Source organism: Hemicordylus capensis, chromosome 6, assembly GCF_027244095.1.
Source record: "Hemicordylus capensis ecotype Gifberg chromosome 6, rHemCap1.1.pri, whole genome shotgun sequence".
NCBI classification, from domain to species: Eukaryota; Metazoa; Chordata; class Lepidosauria; order Squamata; family Cordylidae; genus Hemicordylus; species Hemicordylus capensis.
In genome coordinates, this window is record NC_069662.1 from 96,487,277 (window position 1) to 96,513,197 (window position 25,921).

General features: G+C 42.2%; 1 protein-coding gene across 1 annotated transcript; it reads right to left on the reverse strand.

Annotated features, from left to right (window-relative positions):
* Positions 1–2,270: 2,270 nt before the first annotated feature.
* CRTAP (cartilage associated protein) lies at positions 2,271–25,351 on the reverse strand. Its single transcript, XM_053265258.1, has 7 exons — positions 24,723–25,351; positions 20,779–20,928; positions 19,126–19,297; positions 12,542–12,670; positions 11,655–11,800; positions 10,981–11,064; positions 2,271–5,951 (listed from the first exon to the last, which is right to left on the reverse strand). Exons 1-7 carry the CDS (start codon positions 25,206–25,208, stop codon positions 5,895–5,897), a joined length of 1,224 nt encoding a protein of 407 aa, XP_053121233.1. The 5' UTR covers positions 25,209–25,351; the 3' UTR covers positions 2,271–5,894.
* Positions 25,352–25,921: the final 570 nt, after the last annotated feature.

Consider the following 25,921-nt stretch of genomic DNA (forward strand, 5'->3'; position numbering starts at 1 on the left):
AATGGCTAGTGCATCAAGTTGATCTTGCATGCCGATACTCTTGTTCAAAATCACCCAGAAAAATATAAATATTTTATTTTATTTTTTATTCACTATCTGGGCCAAAGGGAAGTGCAGCAATGGGAGGTAGGCACGCTTGTGAGGCTTTGCACTGTGCTATAACCCTCCACTGGCGAAAAGATAGGAATGTGATGAACTAAGCCATGTGGTTTGTTCGGACACCTGAATGGTCTTGTGTGCAGTTGGTCTTGTGCAAGACCACCCAAAATAACACACACACCCCTCCAGAGATCTTGATAACTTCACATGAGAACCACCCTGAGATCTACTCTCCTCCCCTCAGTGAGAATATGGGAGTTGTTACGGATTAATTGCTGAACTCAGTGACTGTAGATGGATTCAACTGATTTCTGGATGGCTTTAATTCATGGAAGACAGGCCTATCAATGGCTACTAATTTGGTGGCTACAGGCCACCTCTAGCCTCAGAGGCAAGATGCCCCTGAATACTAGTTGCAAGAGAGCAACAGCAGGAGAGAGGGCATGTATATGGGGTGTGTATGTGTGTATATTCTTATCCTTGCACAAGTACGCTGGGATATGGGGAGACGATCATTTTTTTAAAAAAATGGTCACCATGCACATGCACACAATTACTCCTTGCCTACTTGGGTGCAAGGTGCACTAATAGGAAACAGAAGGCGAGGCACCCCTGCTTCCCTCTGAACTCTATTGGCCAGAAACAGGCAGGATAGATCAGGGGAAAGCCTGCCATGTGAACAAACCAACATTTGAAAAAAGGAAGGAACCGTAAACAACTGTACTAAAAAGCAGCAATGTAAATGACCCCAACTTATTCCTATTTGTACTTATTGACACATATATGCACTTTATATATACTCTAGTTCTAACTTAAACCACTTTACATCATAGTAAACCCCCCAGTCTGGGAAACCTCTTGGTAAATATGCTGTAATAACCACTTGATGGTATTTATGTAGGTTGCATTAAAGTGAATGATTGAACATAATTGCAGGGCAGGGGACAGTTAAAACTTAAGCATTATCACATAGACCCTAATTTAACAAAATAATTTGTATTTCCGCTTAAAGTTTAGAAGGTGTACACTTGGTTTCTATAAGCAGCACTCACTCAAAAATATGAGGAGAGGTAGAAAAGGAGGAGGGAATAAATAGCCATTTCCTTATTACTATTTGCTTGAATAACTCCAGACGCCAAAGACATCTGAGATTCAGAATGCTGGTTTGCGGGGATGTGAGCTGTGACTTAAAAAACAACAACAACAAAAACCTCCTTAGGCGATTTCTTGACTTAGCTTATTTTTTAGCATGTAGCTTAAATGCCCCACACTAGGTCATTCAAACTTCAAGCTACCAGAAAAATGAAGTTGCTGTTTAAAATATGGCAGACAACCAAGAGTTCAGACAGCTGCTATGAAGGATTAGCTGTGGGTTTTTCTCACTGCCCTGTTACAAACTGCATCACAGCTCTATGTTCAAACATTATTAAATGAGAATGTTTTTTATGGCACCACTAACTTCTCCCTACAGTTTATATATTGATTTTGTTTTAAACTAGAACCTGAAGTAGCCATAGTTTCTACAGCATACATTAGAACTTAAGCATAATGCCATAAAGATGGCACATCAACTGTTTGGGCTCAACAGGAGCTGCAACAGATGCAACAGCATGGTACCTCCTGATCAGACAGGACCTACTTTTATCCTTCTTAGTCACACACAAATTACAAAAAGAGTTAGGAACAGATTCTGTCAGCAGCATCTCCAGTCCCTGATTGGGCAGTTGGACAATGAGCTCATCCTACAAACTAACACCAGTATAAACATGTTGGCTTAGGATGACAAGGGTTTAAGTGAATAGTCTATCTTGTGGAGCAGTCTGCCATGTTTTTAAGTTTCTTCTGAAATAATGGAGACAGTTTATCTGCTTTACAAAGTATGGCATTATCTCCTCAGGTCTGACCCACAAGCTAATCAAAATATAGTCTTTCACTTTGATCCAGCTACAGGCTTCCATCCTTGCATGCATGTGCTCACTCACCTTGAGCTATGTCCTTTCTTAATGGGAGTCACATAAGCAACCCTGACTGTTATATCAGAATCCTCAGACTCCTAATCTGACAGTTTGTGCTTTGAGAGCTCTTTTCAACTAGTTTAAAAGTAACACTAAATAAAAAACAAGAAGATAAATCACACCAAGTCATCAAGACACAATTTACATCGTAGAAAATAACTGTTGAACTAAAAAAGGCACTTTATTGTTTCAGACAGTGGCATTTGGAGGTGCCCATATCAGAATCGGGCACAAAATATAGCACCAAACTCCCAATGAATTCTGACAAAAAACAAAATAGGAAGCCATTCCTGCTTTAGACAACTCACAGTCTCTAGATTAAGGATGAAATGAAGCAACAGGATGAGAGAGAGCCAGGAACAGAATTAATAAACATAACAAGTGACAGGCATAGTACCATCTCTCCTGATCAATCACACATTCAGAAAACACATTTTGAAATGAAAACCAAAGTGAGAACAAGTCTTTAAACCCTTAGGGAACCCAGTGGCTCTTCTCCGAATGCAAAAAAGGACAGCAGAATCCCAAATAGTAGTGCGTTATATCTTCCGGCAAGAATTAGTTTGAAGTTGCACTGGTGCAGCAGGGAAGGTTCCCAATTGGGTGGTGGTGGTTGTTAAAATGCTTTTGACTTAAATTGTCATGTTATGAGTAGAAGCTTTCCCCCTTCACTACATTTACATGCCAGGAAAAGCTTTCCTTGATGATTTTTGTAGCTACTAAAGGCAAAGGGTTTGTATCAGAAAACCATTGGGAACTCTATTAGCAGTCAATGCACACAAAATCCTACATGCATTTACTAATGCAGTAAGGTTTAGGATAGTAACTAGAGATGGGAGTTTGACTGCTGTGTGGGCTAAGTACTTAATCCTACAGTGAACACAAAGAAACAAGAAGCACTTCTGTCAGGCAGCCTGCACTCTAGCTTAAAAAAGTCTGCTCAAAAATCAGAGTTGGCGCTGCTTTAACAAAAGTAGTCTTTGAAGCATAGTTAATGGAAATGATGATTTTACCAGCTCCTATGAAAGAAACTGTATCTTAGTTAACTCTATTGCCCAAGCACACACAAAGACGGGCGCCTAGAGCACCCATCTCACGGCGGTATCCTCCAATGAACTGTGATCATAGCATGGTGGATTGTGGGATAGCTGGGGGGTGAGGGGAAAGTTAGGTTGGTCCCTGCCCACCCACCTGGTCATGTGAATGGGCTTAGTGCTTGGTTGCAGATTCACCCCACCCCATTTCTTTTCTAGCATATCTATTTCAGGTGTTATAAGAAACACCTGAAAAATAAAATAAATAGCTGTTTAGAAATCAATGGCGCTGATAGGGGTGCAAATGTTTGCTGAATAGGCACTGCAACACAGAGGAAGGAATGGGAATGGGCAAAAAATAAAGTTCCTACTACTGGAACAGAGTACTCCACTATGAGGAACCCCTGCTAACGGAGCAAAGAGACACTTTTTAAAGTGGTGATTCTATTAAATTTAGCAGGGGGAAAGCAACTGTCCCTATCCAACCCCAGCACAGCATCCTTCCATTGGCTGTTGCTGATATCTGCCTTATGTTTCTTTTTAGATTGTGAGCCCTTTGAGGACTGGGGACCATCTTATTTATGTATTATTTATTTTTCTACGTAAACTGCTTTGAGAATTTTGGTTGAAGAGCGGTATATAAATATTCGTAGTCATAGTAAAAGGAACTGACAGGTTTGCCAACTGACCAGAAAAAAGGGGTCGGCCTGCTCCTGCATTTTGTTATTTAACTTCAGCTTGATCTATAGAAGCCAGCAGGTGAAGTTTTTCACAGCATGAATATGAGCATTATCATCTCCTCCATCTGTAGATCAAGCTATTGTTAAAGGACAGTCCAGTCCAGTAAACTGGAAGCCAGTATTTTAAAAGGTTGGCAGCCTAGTGTGAAATGTAAGCTAGTAGTATAACAAACTGCATATGCATTCAATTTAAACCAATTAAATTCACACACAAAATTACAATAAATAAGTGTTTGTACCATAAGAATTATAAGGTTAAGTCTGTAACATATGTTCCACATTGAAGAATCAAGGGAGAAAAGAGTCTGTCATATTTTGTTGTCTCTGAAGGTAAGCATGCCTAGATAACTCTTCCCAAACCAATTATTTGCACTAGTGTCCTCAAGTACAGAATTTGGTCCCCTAATGATAAGCAATTTCCATTACTTTCTCAATAAGAATTCAAATAAATGGAAATATTTAAATGAGATAAATAATCATGCATGTGAGGAATTGTTTACAGGACTAAATCATAAAGGAAGTTGCTCATGCCACAATCAGCATATCCAGACAGTGTTTATTCTGGGGCCGGATGCAATTGCCTACATTTAAATTAAGAGTTGTGTGTGGGGAACACTTCAATGTGTGTACAAAAGGGAGGGGTGATTTTCAGTAAATGCCCCCTTTCCTCTGTAGCTGCTTGTGCCTCCTAAAAATATGTCCCTGGGTGTTGGAGGATCCTCAGGGACATATTTTTGGGAGACACAGGAAGCTCCAGAGGAAAACCAAGGTGGGGAGGGTTTCCCGCAGAAAATCCTTCTTCCTCTCTGCACATGCACAGAAGTTTCCCCCCCACAAAATTTCTTATTCTGAATATAGGCCAGTGTTTCTAAATAGCTGACCTGTGAAAGACAGGGTGCTTTCCCCTGTACTGATCTCTCACAAGTCCACACATTGAACAAAGATCAACATGCTGGGCACTCCATATTGCTAGCTTCCCAAGGCGGGGTGAGGGGTTGAGATTATATCCAAGTGGAACGTTAACTGATGCCTAATGTCATGGAATGTCTGAAGCACAATTCCATGTTAATTATTCTTAATTATTAATCTCCAAACACAATTCATGGTGCTTGAATCATGGTCATTGCAGACAAAACTGATTTAGATGGACCAATGGTCTGACTCAGGATAAGGCAGTTATGTAGTCACTTGCCATGGGCAAAACACCTAAATCCATACTTTGGAAATTATATCAGAAACAGAGAACAAAAAACAAGCTTTTCCAAGAGAAAGTAAACATCTAAGTTAACTCTGACATGGCTACTTTTCTAGAATTTAGCCCCATTGTATTATTTACATCAGTGGATGTAGAAATTCTTTTTAAAAATCTACTCAAGCCCTCAAATCCATCAGTTCTACTATCTTACCACATAGACATGTAACTGAGGCCTCAATTAAGAATGTTAAAATGAAAAATGTACTTAAGGGATGGCTCAGCTTGATTTATTGGCATCCTTTAGATGCATTAGGCCAAAATCCTCAAGCTGTTTTCTCCAGTGATATATCATCAATGCCAGTTTAATTACTTCAGAGTAAGTGCTCACAGTTTAAGTGTCAATTTGTCAGAACAAAAAAAAATGTGATGTATAAAACAACAATTCTTCATAAAATGTGCAGGGGACACCTGTGTCTCTCCTAATTTGCTTTATGTTATATGACAACCACATTGCTACATCACTTGAGCCATGACGCATTTGCTGAGCAGTATTAAATACAGGAAGTTGGTGAATGCTCAACACTGTCAATAGTTAGATTTAAAAAAACACCAAAAAACCACCTCCTTAAAGAAAAAGGAAAACATGGGGCATAATGGAGAACTCACGGGATGATACAGGTGACATTAAAGCAAGTTTGGATAAAGATGTGAGGTATTTCTAGCACCTGAGCTAAACATGATGAATGTGGATGTGAAGGAACAAAGGTGAATATTCACTTCTTGAAGGTCATGTTTTTTAAGTTGTTAAGAATTATTGTGCTCCACCATCCACCTCCAGGAGTTCATCAAGGTATTCTACTACTTCACCCTAGAATATAGTAGAAAACAGAGACTGTGTTATGATACACTGTGCAAAATTAATGGACAAACTTAAAGAAGAACTAGGAATATCTGGCAAGAGTTGAAATTCCAGCCAGTGGTTTAAAAAGAATGGTGATTTCTCCTTAAGAATACTCAATTTGGAATAGGGGATGAACCTGTCCAGCTGTTTTTTCCACCTCACCTTTAAATATGGTGAGATTGAGAGGGCTGTGCATGTCCTCCTGGGTCTGGACTACCAACCCTTTCACTTGCTTCTGTGCCTGTGCTTTTTAATAGCAGTATCACCTTCAAATATTATCAGATGATAATGCCTCCCTAAGTGCCATAAAAAGGTTCACTAGCTGATTTTTGCAGATCAAACGATTGTTAAGGGCACAGGACCAGGCCAGGCTTGTTTCCTTTTCTGTCCTGGTTAGTGAGCACTTACCCATCAAAGATAATTCTTGACCCATGAGCCAGCAGACTGCCAGATTATATCTTTTTTTTTTTAAATGTGGGACCTCCCCAATCCTGCAGTATGGAACCTGAAAATACCTTGTATTGCTGAAGGCAAAATGGCAACTAGGCCCTAAATGGCAACTAGACCAGATCCTATCTGGATCTGCCCTACTTGTCAGACAGTCCCTTTTTTGCTCTACTTTTAGCTGAGAAGCACACAGGATTGTCCGGGCCTCTCTTTGGATTCCACAGGGTCATAGGTCATCAGTGCTGCAATACACTTTTCAGGCTCAGAATGGTTCTACATGGGTTTGGCACACCTAATAGTGTGAAGAGGGTAGTTGCTGGTGCAGCATTGCCAAAGATATGCTGATAGCTAGTACAGCACAGCCAGTAAAGGGGCTATGCTAGTACTGGGGCTTTCAAGTCCAGTTTAGCTTTAAGGCTGAGCTCTTGGCGATTAGTACTGGTTAGAGAAGACTAATGGGATCTGCTGATTGGAAATGGAAATGCTGCTTTTCCTTTCTCCTGCCCATTTGCTAGAGCTTTTGCAAAACTATGAAGCAACTTCAGCAGCTTTTGAATGACAACTGTTTATTTTGCTTTTAGTTTTCTTGAAATCTTTAAGCTGTTGGGTCAATAAATAAACTCCTTGCCAAATATTGCTTACCTTTCTGCTAAAAAAGCAGTTCCCTGTCACAGAAATGGCATTCAAAACATGTAGACTTTAGTGCATATACATATTTGCGGAAGGAAAGATTACTATGAAAACAATGAAACCATTTCAAACTAGTGAAAAATAAATGCTCATGTTCGCATTCAGCAACTTTGCTTTATTTTTTCTCCATTCTGAAAGCATATGCAAAGATAAAAATTACTCATCTTTCCATACACTTCCATGAATTTTACGGAATGAAATGAAAAAATGTCCACCTCTGCACAATCCTGTCCCTTATAAGATGCTTTTGCACCCTCATATCAGTAATTACATGTTTTTTTCATGTGATAGACCAGGAGGATTATTACTCTGAATGGACCAGCAGTCCAGTGTCCAAGGCATTCTTGGCAAAGCAAGCACTAATAGAAATGCTTTTTGGTTTGGCACAACAGTATTCCCCTTGAGTATTCCCCCTTGAGGCAAATTATATTTGAGGGCTGCTGCTGACAGCAGAAGCTCTGAACTCAGCTTTCTGTGTAGACATTTAGGCACACTTATCCATGTCATCATTTCCTAGCCTGCAGCGGTCAAAAACAGAGGGAGGAGATATGCATGCCATGACGGTATCATGGGCAATTGTTTAAATTTTATGAAGAGAGGGGGAAGGATCCAATTTGGGGCTGCTATATTTAGTGGCAAGCCTGTATTGAGCACAAGGTCTAGATCTACCCTCAGGCAATTGTTTTTCTACATAATATGCAGTGAAGGAACAGTTGCACTGGTGTAGTTAGGATCTGTACTTTGTTGTATGCAGCTTGCCCTTACTCTCCCTATTTTTATAGCATATATTCTGGGCAAATGACAGTATCTAGGTCAAAATGTTGCTTAGGGTGCTGAAATGATATGGGAGTAAATCCTACTCCCTCCTTAAAGGATTGCCATCCTTATCTCATTAGCACTTCCATGATGTAGCACTATAATCTCTCTCTTGGGAATGCAGAACTGGAATAAATGAGCAATTTGCAACCAGTCTGCAAATGCTTTGTAAGTGTCAAGTCCATGGCAAGAGCCTCATCTCAGCATATACTTACTAGTTTTCTTATGGGTCTGTAGACTAAACAACTGATTTTGTGTACTTAGACTCTCCGGCAAGATACAGAGTGCCCTCAGTTCCTCTCTTCTTAAAAATTAGTAGAGGAATTTTTTTACATCTATCTTTAAAAAATATTCTGAAGGTTGTTCTGCTTCTGAAACAATTATGGGTTGCTGGAAGCTATGAAAGCTTCATTATTAAGAAGGATTATTAAGGAGGATAAGGAGATTGTAGAGAAGCTGAAAGAGTTCTTTGCATCTGTCTTCACAGTGAACAATATTGACCATATACCCACTCCAGCATTGAACTTCTCAGGCTTGGAGGCTGAAGAACTGGGCCAGTTTGAGGTGACCAGAGAGGATGTTCTAAACCGTCTTGAAAAACTAAAAATTAACAAATCGCCAGGGCCAGATGTTCATTATCTTACATAAGTGTTACCAGTTATCTTCACTCTGCTATTCATTTTTATATAGCAATCCAATCATAACTAATGTGAGAATGAATTCCTGTTTTCCCTTTATAAGTGGTGAGCAATTTGCTAAAAGAACTTGTTACAAGAACAGCCTGTTTAGAGGCTACAATCAGCACCCCTCTATGTGATTTGGAACTGCAGGCTTGCAATCTCTATCTTCACTTGTGGGTCTGCGAGGCCTCCACATGCCCATATTTGGCAAACTCTCAGTTAAGTCGCTTAGCACAAGCCACATGGGCTATTTTACCCCAGGTCAAGTTAACATACGACCAAAAGATATCCCCCTCTGGCTCGCAATACAGAGAAGGATGCTAGCTGAGTAAGACGCAAGTTAAGGATGAAGGTTTCTCAAAAGAACAATCAAACTTCTCCTGTTAGCATAAAGGATTAGTTGAACTAATCACCTCAAAAGGAGCTCAAGATAAGCCTATATTATTCCCTTCTCACCATCAGAGCGTTAATGAGCTAGGGAAGAGGATTGTTAGAAGCATTCCAGTTTCCACGCCTAGAAGGTCTTCCTGACCTGGGAGAGAAGCTTTTAGCTTGCTCATTCACTCTGTCCCACAGAGGTTTTTCAAATCAGTTCACTCCATGACCTTTCAAGACTGCACACACGTGATTGAATCATACAACATGTATTTTTTTGTTAACCACGGGTGTCAGCCCCTGCAACGAAGAGGTGTGATCCTTGTTTGGTCCAAAGGCATGTATTTACCTATTTTAACCCTAAGAATGGTGTCCTTCTTCGGACCCATCACCTGTGTGTGCTTTGGCTCTAGCAATTCCATCTACCACGGCCATTGCTCCAGCTTCGCTTCAAGCTCCTGGTTTGGCTTGTCTCTTGATCCAAACCATGCACCACACTTGGCTACCTTAGAGAACCAACCTCCCCTTGATTTTCCCTGGAACCAGCCTCTTTCCTGAATCCCTGGCTTGCCTCCCCTCTACCCCATCCTTTTCTCGGTCCCTGGGAAAAAGAACCCCTGCATTCCTCATCCTGCAAGGATTACAGACACCCCGACAGAACTGGAAGAAGGTATACTAACAATCTTTCCCTCTCTCCCTCCCCTCCTTCCTAAATCTGAACTCTGCACTCTAGGTCCTCTTTCTTTCTGGCAAGCCTTAAGATGATTTAATCACAATTTGGACCTTTAAGCTAAAAACACCTCTTCATGGGCCTTATTTACATTGCCAGTTAAAGTTATATTGCCTTTATCAATTGACCAACCATCTTTTTTATTTTACTGCACCCCAATAACCCTTCAATAATCTGATTGTACCATATGCCTATCTCAAGCCTTTATTTCCATACCAAAAGTTTGCACAAACTGATACTGTAATGGACTGTTCACTCTAGTCTCGCTAATTCCTCACACAAGTCCAAAAGTACATGCATATGTGAAGAGCCCCTAAAACACTGATTGCTTCAGTCCACCTTCTGGCATGCCCAAAATGTTACTGTGAATCAAATGCAAGCATAACTAAGCAACAACACTATTTTTTTAGTACTGTAGGGGTTGCCAGGAGAAAAGAAGTGAAAGCAAAGGTGCATGTTTCATATATCAGATTTGTGTGGGATAAAACTAAAATAAGGTTTCAGCTCCTTTGCAACGGTTGCTTGTCAAGTTTTCACTTCTGATTAAATTTGGAAATTATCATGAAGATATACAGCATATAACTGAAACACAGGGCTGCCGTTTTGCTGGCCCTGCTCTAGTGCCCTTAAGAGCAGTTTGGAATGCTCAAAGCAGGCAGTTGATACTTTTCCTGGCACAGAGATGCATTAAAAATGCTTAGATGATACATGTTGGACTAGTATTAAAGGCATAGAAGCAGGGACAGAGAAAAGATGGCAACCCTACTAAAATACCACAAATGGTCTTTCCATTTTGGTTTTCAAGAAGCCATTTATCCAGCCCCAACACAGAATCCCTCCTGTTGCTGGTGGCTGTTGCTGGTGGCTGTCTGTTTCTCTTTAGACCATGAGCCTTTTGGGGGCAGAGATTCATCTTTATCTGTTTTTATTTCTCCATGTAAACTGCTTTGGGAACTTTTGTTGAAGAGCGGTATATAAATATCCATTGCCGTATCATTGTTGTATTTATTTTGATTCAGCCAATTGTATTGGTCCAGCAGGCCAGCCCTACCATGAAGCAGGCTGAAGAGCCATTTCAGGTGGTAGACTGTAGGCCAGAAGGCAGCATGGCACTCCACCAGCACCTCCTCATAGATGGCCTGCAGAGGAAGGCAGAATCCTTTGCTTCTCAACAGAAGAAAATGGGAATGACTCGAAAGAAGGAAGAAAATTATAGTGTGATTTTAATAGAAATGCATTACTAATGAAGAATACTTACTTCATCATCATCCATAACATGCTCTTTAGCAAACTCATACATTTCCTTCTGAAGTGTGGTGATGTTGTAATACCGAACTGCTTCCTAGGAGAACAGCAGCAAAGTTCCATGTCACATAGCAGAACACTGACTAAAATTTCACTGTTAACACAGACTCGCACAGGTATGAAACAGATTTTTTTTTAAAAAAAATTGCTAGTACATCTACCTGGTGCTTGCATGAAAGGGCAGTTAGGAGTCCCCGGCTTTCCCACTTTTTGTTCTGGTCCCCTTAGCTATTGCTTTTAGGGTTCTATGGTGAGGAATGATGTGGCTAAATGGGGGAATCAGGAGGGGGCGTGTGGACTTCATTAAGGCCTCCCATACTGTACATATTCTTCCATAATCTGAGCACTGTTCCTACCCCTGGATCACTATCCACAAGATTGCAAGGTTGGGAATGGGTGCCTCTAGTGCAGGCCTGCTCAACTTAGGCCCCCCAGCTGTTTTTGAACTACAACTCCCATAATCCCCAGCCACAGTGGCCAATAGCCAGGGATTATGGGAATTGTAGGCCAACATCTGCAGGAGGGCCGAAGTTGAGCAGCCCTGCTCTAGTGGAAGGCACCCACACGCAGAGTGGAAGGCACCGATCATAGCTTGCAGGCTTGTGATAGGTCAGCCATTTTACTTACCGGTCTAGGCTGGAAGTCTTCATCTGTAAGTCCCCATTTGTCTTTATGATACTGATAATAGACCAGATTCTGTTTCATAACTTCATCTTTCTGGTCAAAGAGCATGTAGCTAGCAACACACGGTGCTGCATTCTTCAAATCATTCACTGAATTAATATAAAACAGAACAAGTGTATTAAGCAGTTGTTACTTTTAGTATTCCAACCCAGTGGTCATGCTCAGGGGATGTGAGTGTGGTCTGTAAGTATGCATAAACTGCCATGCAGATTTCTAAAACCTAAACTTGTAATATATATGCTTATAGCTTTACAAAACAGGTCTAAAACCTAAACTTGTAATATATATGCTTACAGCTTTATAAAACAGGATGACACAGGCAAGGTTAAAAATCAGAGTGTAGAGAAATGACTTATTTTTCCTTCTTACCCCTCCCCTTCTCACCCTTTCATATGACCATGGAAATCCTATATGTAGATAGAGCTAGTATCTGTAGGTAGGAGTATCCTTGCAGAGCACTGATTACCATTGTTTCTGTAGTTGTGGATAACCTCTGTGTGCAAGAAATGAAAATGGGCATTTATTGCACAATAAACTGATTGGAGCCTTTCTGCACAAATCAGAAGCAAATCTGGAAATGACAGCATCAGGCAAGAGGACAGGTGGGATGCTACACAGGACAACTCAAGTTGTACACAACTCAGGTTGTACAGGAGTTAAGGATCCATTTTAAATATATCATCCTGTTCAGCAGTTAGACAGAGCCAAGTTTTCTTATCTAAGGAATCAAAACATTTTAAACATGCTAAAGATTAAGTTAAATGGATATTTGAAAATATTTTTTTAAAAGTTGGAACCAATTCAGTTTTTGAAGAGCAGACCTTACTTACACTTATAATAGGCAAATTGCAAGTAATGGTACATAGTTGCCACAAATTTCTCCACTACGTAGCCTCCTATGACAGGTGTTAGATCAGTTTCACACTTTAGTTTGCATTCAAGAACTTCGATGTAGTGATCTAAAAAAAGATACATGTTTTGTTATGGGTCATTGACCATAAACATTCATTCATTCATTCAAAGATACATGTTCTGGCCATTATATAGTTGTCTCTTTAATTTCAGTTTACCAGCTAGCACTTACACTGTACAAACTAATGCTCTGAATTTCAAAAGCGTTCACTCTTGTGGTTAATAGGGCATGGTGATGTTCAGTATCTGCAGAAAAAAGGTCCTAATACTACTTTAATCAACAGCTGCATATAATTCCCAGTAAAATTACACTTGATTATAGTGCCACCTATAGATAGTAATGGACAAAGATTTCTTGTACGATAAATAATAGTTCTAGCCATATTAAAGACTAACAAATGTAGCATAAGCTATAATGAATTAGAGCCCATTTCACCAGATGTTCTCTGGAAGCCATGAGGCGTTTATTGCTTTAGATCTATATTCACAGTATTTCTATAGTTGGTATTTCATGGTTTTGTTTACCAGTTCTATTTAGGGCTCCAAAAAGGGGAGCGGGAAACTGTTTAGGACAAGGGAAATACAGGGAGCATTAGTTACAAGCTAACTACATTTTATATGAGGACCCAACTTTTTGTTCTGAGTCACACTGAGTATTAATGTATGGGGGGGGTGGAATATAAATTAGGGGTGTGCATGAATCATTTTTGAGATTTGACTCAATCTCGAATTGATTAGCAAAATTTGAATCAGTTCATCTAACCAGCTGGTGATTTTTTTTTTAAATTAAACATCCCCAAAAATCCCCAAAGGATCCTATGGGAGTTTAAGTTAAAACATCTTCTAAAATTGTCCACTTGCCCATTTCTTTTGTGGGTTGGGTGGCACTAGCAGATTAATGCACAGGTAAAATAGGCACTTGCCTACATCAGTACATTGTGAGATGCGGCAAATTTTCGGGGGAGTCGGGAGTAGGGATGTGCACGGAACTGGCGAGGGCTGGTTCAACGGTGGTGGGTGACTTTAAGGGCAGGGGTGGGTGCACTTACCCCCACACACATTTCCCCGCCGGTGCATGAGCCACCATTGCTACTTCTGGTGACATCCAGTAAACGACAGCACGGGGCAGCAGGGAGGAAGGCTGCTGCCCTGATGGGCTCTCACACACTCGCACGGCGGTGGGGAAAACGCGGCGGCGGGTGTGGTTGGGTAAGTACACCGACCCCGCTCTTAAAGCCACACAGCCCCGACCACTGAACCGGCCCCATGTTCAAACCTGTTCAGAGGCCCGTAAAATGGCCTCCAAACAGGTCTGTGCACATCCCTAGTTGGAGGCAAGTTAAATCTTTTTTTAACCCTTTAAAACCACTGCTATGCATGTGCATGCGCAGAAAGCCCCCAAATGGGCAAAAAATGGCCCAACCATTTTCCGTGGGCGGGCCCACGTTAAGAGTTCTTGCTGCCACCTCCCTTGTCTTGGTCTCTCATCACCGCCACCAGTGCCGCTGGAGTGCCGCACCCCGCCAGCAGCCCCCCATATCTGCCACTATCCCTGCTGTGCAGTGGCGGTTTTAAAAGGTTTTTTTAAAAAGCATTTAACTTGACCCTGCCACCCTAAGCCCTCAAGCCAGGGCAGAAAATCTTTTTTGCCTACAGGCAGCAAAAAGCTTAATCCACCCCTGTTGGATAGTAGGTAGCACCCATCACGCTATACCACCCAACCTAATTTGGTGTCCCTGTATCCATGGGGGTGATTCGAGTTCCCCATTATTCCCTATGGGTAAGCAGAGTGCAGTGTACAAATTTTGCAACCCTGTTTTGAAAAACAACACGGCAGATCAGAAGCAGCACACACAGTCCCTCCCAACACAGAACACTACATTTTGCCACACACACAAAGTCCAAAGATGGCAAAAAATGAATCATTGACCAAGAAGCCAATGCCAGCTACAGTACCTGTGCTGCAGTAACATCAATGGCACAAGTTGCTCTCTCTCACACAGTTATGACTCCAGCACTGCAAGAGCTGCCACAGCAGCACCCTTAGCAGCCAGTAAGCATAGCCATAAGCTCAACTACAGCAATGTCTTCAGCCACGTTTTGACGAAGTACACCTTGCAATGCAGAATGCAGATTGCAGAGCAGAGCAGAGCAGTGAATGTGAAGCACAAGTTCATCTCAGACATGGAGCTCATCACAGCAATCACCTTGAAATATCACACACAAATACAAAGAGCTAAGCTGCCATTGTCCATTTCTCACCACAACACCATCTCACAAACAGACCAAACCAAAACCACAAATCAAGAAAGACAGGCAAATGCTCAAGTTCTGCCTTTGTCAATCTGAGATACAGCTAAACCAGATAGTTATTATAGCAGCAATAGGTAGGACAGCATAGTACTGAAAAAAGAAAACCACAAAATCAAACCTTCCTCCCTCCTCTCCTGAGGATAGGGCTCTCTCTGCCTTCTAGTCCCTTTGAATACATTTTGAAATTTCCTCCAGATGTGTTCCCACTCCTCCCTCCCTCCCCCCAGTCAACAGGGACACAGCTGCCCATGCCAACATTTGATTTGAATGACAACAAGCCAACAAAGAAGCAAGGAGATCTCAAGCCAATCATAAGCCAGTGCCAGAAAGCCAATCAGCAAAGGGGGAAGGCCTGCCAAAATGGCCACCCAAATAATGGAAATTTATTTGCATTTAACTGGGGCTGATTCAATTCAACCTTGAATCAGCCCCTTCATTTAAGGGGTGATTCAATTTGCAGTCGAATTCACGAATCACCCTCGCTTTGGCACAAATTGATTTGCATGCAATTGCAGTTCCGTAATATAAATATTGCAAAGAAAGAAAGAAAGAAAGAAAGAAAGAAAGAAAGAAAGAAAGAAAGAAAGAAAGAAAGAATTTCTGAAAATGGAAAATGGCTTCATGTAGGAAATGGGCTGGGTTTTTCAGTGAAGAAGTTGCAAGTGGAGTGTAACCCTTTCCCAGCCCACTGTTTCTCCACACCAAATCACTCCTCATAAGAGTTCCCTCCTCATCACAGGCTTAGAATGAGTATTTAAAGCTGCCTTTCTTTTAAAAAAAAAAATCTGGCTGTATTACACCCGTTTGCACATACTGTGTATTTAACCCTTAAGAGTATTGTAACTATAGTTAGTTGCTTTAATGTCACTGGCTGTCATCCAGTACAAGAGGCACATTCCTAACACAAGTATGCCTGAGCTGCTAGCCCCCATGCTCCTAAAGTATGGGTGCTTGTGCACAAGAGTGTTAGTATTTTAAATGTTCTCCCTGTGCTTCGGAAGCACTCTGTTACACCAGAAACACATTGCTGATAATCAGTGACAGGTTTCTAGTATAATAACAGAGCACTTCCAGAGTGCAGGGGAAATGAGCAGGAGCATAGTGCCCACACTTCAGAAACACTGGGGCTAGCAGCTGCAAGTGCACTTGTGAGAGGAGCACAGCTGCTCCGTTGCTTATGGATGTCAGCCACTGTGTTCCTTGGTTTGCAGCCGATCATTATATATTATGGTGTATCGTTGCAATAAGTGACCGAGAGTCGGACACGACTGAATGTATAGAGAGAGTTAGTTGCAATGATATTGGAGAGGAAACAATGGCAGTTTTGCTACTGATTTCAGTCGTCCTGATTTCGCAGCTTCACTTGCTGAATGAATAACTTCTCCAAAACTCGAATTTACAGTCATAACAATACTTTGCCTTGTGGTCATCCTCTGGTATTGCATGATACCACATAGTTCACTTATAGAAGGGATAGATGGGACAGACAGACGGGAAGTATGGCTTTATTTCTCACCAACCAATTCTTGTTTGTTTCACCCAGAGAGAACAAGAAGAGTCGAATGAATAAGGGAAATACCCATCAGAGTACAAGACAAAACTTGATGTGTTGTGTGTTTATTAGGCTCTACTATGCTATCCTACCATAGTATCTATTATATATTTTGAAGAAGTTTGTGCAAAATAAAGCCATACTTCCCAGTGACCTACAGATCAACACAAAACAAAATACAAAATGCAATACAAAACAATTTAAACACTTTTTAAAAATCAATTTTAAAAACCAAATTTAAAAAGCCTGAATGAACAGAAGGGTCTTTACCTGGCATCTAAAAGTGTTATTTTAGAACCAAGCGAGCCTCACTGGGGAGGCTGTTCCATAAATGGGGCATGGCCACTGAAAAGGCCCCCTCCCCAGTAGCTACCCGCCTCACCTCGTTTGGCAGGGGCTGTCACAAGCTCACTCGACGGTAGACGCTGGCCAGAAATATATGACGCCACAGCCAGTAGCTCAAGTTTCAGTTTTACTGCTAAATAGTCAGGTTTAACAGTCTCACCAAGAATACAGAAGTGAGGACTGAGAAGCCAAAATTCCAACGTCACAATCTCTCTGACAAAAGCTCCAAGCTGATTTGACGTGTTGTTTCCAGCAGTTTGTTCAAGGTACAGGCTGCCCGATTTATAGTCAGCAGCCACGTGTACTTAGTCAACACTCCACCCCCGCCAGCTGCCATAGATTCAATCCGGATTCTGTCTTCTCACCAGCCGACCACTCCTTCATAACTCCCTCACCGGCTGCTGACGTTTTCCCCATCTGTGTTCTCGAGGAGATAGTGGCCGTTCAAACTCTGGCTTAGATCCTGACCCTTCTCTCCAAAGATCACCTGGCCCTGCTGGCCCCTCCCGCACCAAACACTTACCCTGGCCTGTCTCAATTACCTCCCCAGTCACATTACTGGCCTGCTCCTCCTCAGGCGCCTCCCCACTTTCTAGTAAGTTGCTTGCCTCCCACTCCTCTCCAATGTCCTTGAGTGGGGGCATGATACGGGCACTTGGGAGCAGGGCCTCTGAATAAGATCTTAAGGTCCAAGTCGGGAGATATGGGGCAAAGTGCTCTCTCAGGTAACCCATTCCCAAGCCATTTAAGGCTTTAAAGGTTAAAACCAGCACTTTGAATTTGGCTCAGAAATGGACTAGAAGCCAGTGCAGCTGATGAAGCACTGGCATGATATGATCAAAGGACTCAGCCCTAGTTAAGAATCTTGCAGCCCTGTTTTGTACCAACTGCAGTTTCTGGACCGTTTTCAAAGGTAGCTCAATGCATTACTGTAATCTAAGCGAGAGGTTACCAGAGCATGAGTAACTGTGGCCAAGTTACCTCTACTCAGGTAAGGTCGCAGTTGGAGTATCAGCCAAAGCTGCTAAAAGGTGCTCCAAGCCACAGAGGCGCTTTCCAGATTAACCACTCAACAGCAGAAAAATGCTTCCGTTCAGGCAAATCGCATTAACGTAAACAGCAGGGGGAGCAGTTATTAGTGAAGACTAATAACCCCACAAAACAGCAACTTCTTTACGCCGGATATACGAAGTCATAGCACGATATCGCGGCGATTAAATTTGAAACAAGGCTTTGGAAATATGAACAGCACCCAGCTGTCAGTGTAGGGACTGCGGTGTCACAACACAGGAAGTGTGGAAGCACACTTCAGAGATATGTCCTGACCCCACTGCAGGGTCCAATCTGGAAAGCGCCAGAGCCCACATATTTTAACTGTTATTGTTCTCAACAGATTTTTAACATTCAATAACCAAATCAATAGTTCCAAAACAACGTCATGCCCAAGAGAGATGCAGATCTTTCTCAGATTCAAATTGACTAAGATTCAGATGTAAAGCCCCAGGCTTTTAATTAGATTTATAGTTTTAATATTTTTAATATTGGGTTTTAAAAGTTTTCAATGTTTTAATTTTAATTGTAAACCACCCAGAGATGCAAGTTTTGGGCAGATTAGAAATATTTTAAATAAATAAATAAATAAATTTACCATATATGGTAATTATTCAATAAAATGAATAACTGAAGTCAAAATCCTACAAATTTCAAACAGTTCTTTTACTTCTGCTTTGGAGACTTTTGTTGAAAAGCAGTTTATAAATATCCACTGTATTCCTTGTATTCCCTTTTGCAAGCACATTAAAAATTCTATTACATATGTTTAATTTATTGCACGTTCCTATAAGTGTACTCATGTACTAGTATCCTAATAAAACATAAAGTGACAGGTATGTTTCCATACCTGGCCTAAAAGTTGTTTCATTCTGTGATTTAATATAATTCTAAATGTTGCAACACGTACTCTACCCCATGCTTTCTTTGTTTTTTGAAGAAAAATATTTTCATTTGTACTTGGTTCTTAATCAAGTATTTTAAAAATAAATACCTTTGAAAAAACTAGGTACCATCTGTATGACTGCCTGGACAACCAGTGTGTGTATCACCCAGTATGGCATGCACTCTTTCTTTCACAATTCCCTCCTTACTTGTAATTAAAATAAACTGACATGCGGAATAGCTAGTGTTACCAGAAAGGAAATCCATAAATAGCACACATCAAGCAGAAGTATTTTAGAAGACCAAATAATCCTTCAGGAACCTTTCTCCTAATTTTAGGACACAGTTGACACCCACCTGCTATGGAGAGATAGAACTCCTTAAAATCAGTGATCTCCCGGGAGCCTTCACAGGCGGCTAAGCAATCTTCATAGGATTTGAAGAAATCAGGAAGTGCCAGCTCCATGTCTGTGATGGAAGTCCTCCAGTTTTCTCCATTGTATGCTCTCACTGCCCTGACAAATAGGGTCTGAGGAAATCATAAGAAATTGTTAAGAAAGCAGTATGGTTGCTAAGTTAGTTTTTTAGAACCTCAGTGATTTGAATTGCCTGATTAAAATCTATGTTGCACAGAACAAATTTTCTGCACAATAGTCACTTCAGTGTAGAAAATTGTGTGAATCCTGTGTGTCATAGATATTTCTGTTTTGTTATGTAGAGGCCAGCTGCTGTTGACAGTGGCTTCCCAGTATATGTACATGGACACCTTGTGTCCTTATGCCACAATCAAGATTTAAACAATAATACATAAAACTCTGAAATTATTCTTCAGTCCTGTCTGCTCACATATAGTTATACACACAGGATGCAAAGCCTTACATGTGAAAATACAGGATCTAATGCACTTTGCCTTTACAAGATATCTAAGAAAAGTGACATTTGTTAACTGGCTATCTGTACTTTATTAAATAAGGATGCAATCTAAACATCAAGTTGTTAGCTAGATAGGACAGGTTCAGGTTTGTGCCTAAGTCCCTCTGTGCCTGCAGCTCCCAATACCCTTCAACATTTTTATCAATGACTTAGATGAAAAGGTGGTGGAAATCCTCATCAGATTTACAGATGATGCAGAACTTGAAAGAATAGCTAATACTTCAGAAGACCAGAACAAAATTCAATATGACCTTGATAGAAAACTGGGCTGAAACTAACAAAATGAAATTCATCAGAGACAGAGGCAAAATTCTAGTTAGATTAAAAAAAGAAAACTCAAACCCACAGATACAGTATGGAGGATATCTGTCTTGACAATACCACATGTAAAAAAGATCTTTGGATTTGCAATCTGTCACAAGCTGAACACAAGTCAGCAGTGTGATGTAGCTTTGTAAAATGTGAATGTGGTTTTAGGCTACATTTATAAAACCATAGTTCCAAGTCATAAGAAGCAATAGTTCCGCTTTCTTTCACACTAGTTAGACCTTATCTGGAGTATAGCGTGTTGGTGCTACACATTAAGAAGGGTGCAGATACATTGGAACGGTTTCAGGGGAAGGCAACAAAATTATTCAGGGATCTGGGAAACAAGCCTTGTGAGAAAAGGTTAATGGAACTTGGTATGTTTAGTCTGGAGAAGAGAAGACTCAGGTAGACATGACAGCACTCTTCAAATAGTTGAAAAACTGCCTTCAGACTTGCTTTCTGCTACCCTAGAAGGCAGGACTAGATGCATTGGCCTTGAGTTACATTTCTGTTGAATAAGAAACTTCTTAACAGTCAGAGCAGTTCAACAATGCAGTCAGTTATTAGGAGTAGGTGGGCTCTTCCTTGCTGAAGGTAGGTCTTCAAGCAGAGGCTGGACAGTCATCTCTTAGGATTCTTTAGCTCTGGATTTCCTGTGTCAAGCGGGGTGGGTGGGCTAGATGGCATTCAAGGACCCCTCCAGCTCGATGATTCTTCTTTTTTAAACAAAATATATGTTCAGGACCATGAGTAACAAAGAAAAAATACCTCATATAATTTTGTTTCTAAATCTTTAATATGCTCTTCAGCATCAGGCATGCTTTTGTAATATGCCATATTCCTTTTCATCATCTCATCATCAGGATGTTTCAGAAGAAATGTGTGCGCTGCTGCAATTGCTTTTGGAAGATTATTTGCCTAGCCAAAAAGATTTAAAAATATAGATTAGAATTCCACTTTGAAAAAATCACTTACACTTTATAAACTCGTTCCCCCAATGCTACAGTATGGGCATATCTGGAATATTCGCTTTTGATAGAAGAATGTCATAAAATGTATGTAAAGAGAGATATGTGAATCACATGTATTAGCAGAACAAGTCACTTTCAGTGACTGAAAAAATTGATTTGGCTGAGGTTGGGAAGGAGAACTGAAGGGGCTGATGAGATAAGGGGAAAGCTCAGGAAAGTGAAGTCAGTCAGTGCAGGGGTGAATGATCACAGGAGGTGTGTGGAGGAAAAATAGTAGTAATGTGGAAGGAACAAAATGTAGCATTGTCCTGAAGAGAACCAGCAGTTAGGTAATGAAGCAACTGACATGTAGATAAGGGATCCAGAAAATGCAGCAATAGTGTGAGTGGACATACAGAATATGTCCAGGTAGATGGATTTGTAAGACAAGAAGTGTGTATTCTGTTGTACAATACAGCACTAAAGTGCAAGATAATGAGTTGAGCATAACCCATAAAGAAGTGGTGGATTGTGCAACCTCAGCTTATTTATTTATACATTTATATCCCACTCTTCTTCCAAGGAGTCCAGAGGAAGATGGCTATGTTTATCCTCACAACATCCCTGTGAGATAGGTTAGGCTGAGAGATACATGACTGGCCCAGTCACCTTGTGTGTTTTATGGCTGAATGGGGATTTGAACTAAGGTCTCCCCGGGCCTAGTTCAACACTCTAACTACTACACCACATTGGCCCTCACTCTAACTATACCACACTGGTGGATTATTAACAGGTGATCTGGCAATTGGAGCAAGATGTCTAGTTGCATCTAACCTATGGGTGTAGTCATAATGAATAGGAAAGGACTTGGACCTAATCTGGCAGGATCACTAAGGTACGTGAAGAAATACATGGATCTGCAGTAGATGCCCACTCACCTCCACCCATTTAAAAAGTGCAGAGAATGTGGAAGTTTGTGTTAGGGATGTGCACAAAACAGCTTGGGCAGGTGTGGGGAGTGATTCCCTTGAAAAGCAGGTAAGCAGCTGCCACCCTACTGTTTTTCCGGGTGCAAAAAAACCAAAAACAAACCGTGCACACTGCTGGATAGGGGAAAACAAACTAGTAGAAACCTAGAGGAGCACAGGCTAGACTAGCCTGGGGACCTGTGTGTTTATAGTATCAAATAAGTAAAATAGTAAAATAATACCCATTGACAAAGTTTTCCTTCAAAGAGCTGTAGGAAGGAGTGTTACCTCCATGAAGACTTGTATACATAGAGCTACAGTTTATCGAGCTCATTAGGATCCTTTTTGCTATGTCAAGATACTTGTTTCAGCACATGAATATTTTTCTATATAATTTGCTAGTGCTTTCTGGAACTGCTACAAGCACACGGTTGTGCAGTTGAGGACTTGAATTGCTATTAGTGTTGCTCCATAGGATCTGTTTTCTGTGTATCTAGGTCCAATTTTGTAAACAGAGGAAATTGTCCCTATATAAGAATGTCCCCCTATATATGAATGTCTTTCCAGTATATGTATGTCTGTTTACAGAATCTGCAATTGCTTTTTGTATCTTAAGGTTTATGCTTGTTAGCAGGGGCGTAGCAAGGTTGGAGGGGGCCCAGATACAAGATTTTAAAATGGGCCCCTCACTGATACACACACACAAACACACTTCACAATATATAATGCACTCACATCCCCATTATGAATATGGTGAATATCTAGTTCACATTGAATCTAGTTTTTTACTCTCTGCTCCTGCCGATCTCCAAGAGACTCAACATAATTCATAGGGGATGCAACATGGGCAGGTGGGGAGTCATGTAATGTGCCTCTGGGGGGCCCCTTGAGGCAGTGGGGCCCCAAGACAACTGCCTCCCCTTGCCTAATGGTAGTTACGCTCCTGCTTGTTACCGTAGTACTTGGAACTGTTATAAGTGTGCTGCTGTGCAGTTGAGGATTTGTACTGCCACTAGCGTTGATCTATAGCAGTGTTTCTCAACCACCGGTCCCTGGACCGCTGCCGGTCCCCGAAGGGTTGAGTGCCGGTCCCTGACTGGGAGTCAAACCCCCCCCCCAACTGAAATCAAGGCACTCACTTACTCAATTTTGCACATGGCACGGAAGAGGAAGAGTATCACGGAGGCGTGGGACCCTTCTTGTACCTTGCCTCCACGTGCTGCTGAGATCTTCCTACAGCTATCTTATTCCCTATCTTTACAGCTTCAAACTGTATGCGATGCGGGGGCATGGAGGAAAAAGTATGGCAGTGGGCGCCACTTGAAGGGCTGCTGGTTCTTGCATGCTCATTGTTTGCAGCCAAAGGTTGGTTGATTGAAACCCAGCTGCCTGTTGTGGTCAAGGCGCCTTGAGAGGGAACGCTGTTTCCCTCTTGCATCAGTGGGGCTTGCTTGTATGTTGTTTTCATTGGCCCCATGTAGCTTTTGAATTTTTCTAATGGCCCAACATCCCCTCTCCATTGAGTAATCACAAGCACCTCCACTCCAGACATACTGGAGACAAATTTGTTCACCCAGGCTTTTAGATTCAGGGGTTCTCAACCTTGGGTACCCAGACATTGGTGGACTTCTACTCCCATAATCCCCAGCCATAATGGCCAAATGCCATTGTTGTTGGGGGTTATGGGAGTTTAACTGAGGGACCCAAGGTTAAGAACCCCTAATATTCCATGTTTGCAAAAGATTCCAAATTTAATTATTTTAATGCTTATATTATTTTCATTCTAAACTGCCCAGAGATGCAAGTTTTGGGCAGTATAGAAGTCTGATAGACAGACAGACAGACAGACAGACTTGAAACCCCTTTACTAACTGCTGGTCCGGGAAACTGCGCATGAAGAATGTAGCGGTCCTTGAAACTCTGCACGAAGAATTTAGCGGTCCTTGACTCCAAAAAGTTTGAGAAACACTGATCTATAGGACCTGTTCTATGTGTCCCCAGGTCCTATTTTGCAAAGGGAGGATATTGCGGGAACATATGAATGTTTTTTCAGCATATGTATGTCTGTCAACAGAATTTGTTATGATATTTGATATTGACATTTGTTCATTTTACTGTTTCCAATACAGTACCCCTGCCCAGAAGAGAGGTGGTATATGCATTTTGTCAGTGGGTATGATTTTACTTATTTGATACTATCAATACACAGGTCCCCAGGCTACAGTCTAGCCTGTGCTCCTCTAGGTTCTTACTAGTTTGTTTTTCCCTATCCAGCAGTGTGCACGGTTTCCTTTTGGTTTTTTCGCCTTGTTATGCGTGCACCCCGTTCTTTTTTCTGTTTTTCCGGTGGGGCTGTGATCTGCTGTTCCCTGCAGCCTGCACATGGCATCGGCACGCACATGGACTCCGCACATGTGCGGCAACCATTTGCGTGGTCAGCATATTGCAACAGGGTAGCAGCAGAGCAGGGAAGGACCTTTTAACTTGCTTTTTAAGGGAACCACTCCCTACCCTGCTGAACCGGTTCGGCTGCGGGCACACGAACTGGTTTGGCGCTTCCTAAAGGAGGCGGTTCGTGCACATCCCTAGTATGTGCGTCTGAACCATGTAGTACAAGACACTGACTGGTGTTTTTTTTTGGGGGGGGCATCGTGGCGTAGCCTAGAGAGTAGAAGGAGCGCAGGAGATGAAGAAGCAGTGACGCGCGGCGCGAACACTCAAGGAGGACGGGGTGCAGCAGGGCGGGCTTGAACGGAACTGGGCGGCCCTGAGGCGGCTGCAAGCGGCACGCTACCTTGAAGTAGGCGAACTGCAGGAACTTGTAGGGCTCGAGGCGCTGGAATTCGTCGAGCACTTCCCGGCTGGGCTGAGACTGGCGGAAGGCCGGCAACCCTTGCTTGCAGCGCTTGAGGCACTGCGCTCGGCGCAGCATGTCCCCGAAATAAAGCAGCTCTGGGAAGCCCTCGAAGCGGTCGGGCGGCAGAAGTCGCTCGCTGTCTGAGCCGGCGACCTCCTCCATGCGGGCGGAGCTGCAGTTGAGGTGGCAGAAGGCCTCGCTGTCCCGCAGGAGACGGTAGAGCCTCAGGCTCACTTCCAGGTAGCTGACGCTCTCGGGCCAGTTCTCGTTGCTGTACTGGTCCAGGCCGTAGCGGTAGGCGGACTCCAAGGGCATCAGCTCGTCGCGCGGGAAACTCCTGAAACTGTAGCGGTCGTACTGAGCCCGCGCTCCCCCGGTCACCAGCAGGCAGAGCGCGGCCAAGAGCAGCCGGCGGCTCCACATCCTTCCTGGCTTGCAGGCAGCACAACCGGACACCACGTAGCAAAAGGGAGACGGGAAAAAAGTTCGGAGTTTCCCCAGCCCACTCTCGGGCCAGGCGGGGATACTAGCGGATTGACGTGGAACGAGAACCCTCCTCCTGCTGCTGCTGCTGCGACTGGCAGTTGGCCCCTCTTCCAACCGCGTTGAGCTTGGAAAATTAGTGGGGGGGGGGGAGAGAGAGAGAGACAAAGAAGAGTTCAGAGTTGGTTTCCAGAGAGCAGATTTAGAGAGAGTTTAGATTCCATAGCACGCTTGCTCTGGCAGCCGCAGCATTTGCGCCACAAAAATCTTCCCTCAGATGTTCCGTGTTTCTTGGTGCTTAATAGTTCCCATTTCCTAAGTACCATACAGAGGAAGGGGAGATAGATAGATAGATAGATTTCAACAAATGAACACCGTCCAGTATCATGAGCAAACTAATGTGGAGGAAAGCCTTGTAAAGCACATTTTCACCATCTGTGTCACAAGAATTGTAAACCACTTATGGTAGTGGTTTCTAGCACTTAGACCACTTTATAATAACAAATAGCAAACTTCATCTGTTCTTGGTGTATATATACCTATCCACTCAGGTAACTGCTTCATGTTCCCTTTTGAGTGGGGTCCCTAATCCACGAATGCTTATGCCACAATAAATGTTAGTCGTTAGGATGCCGCACAAAACTTTTTGTCAT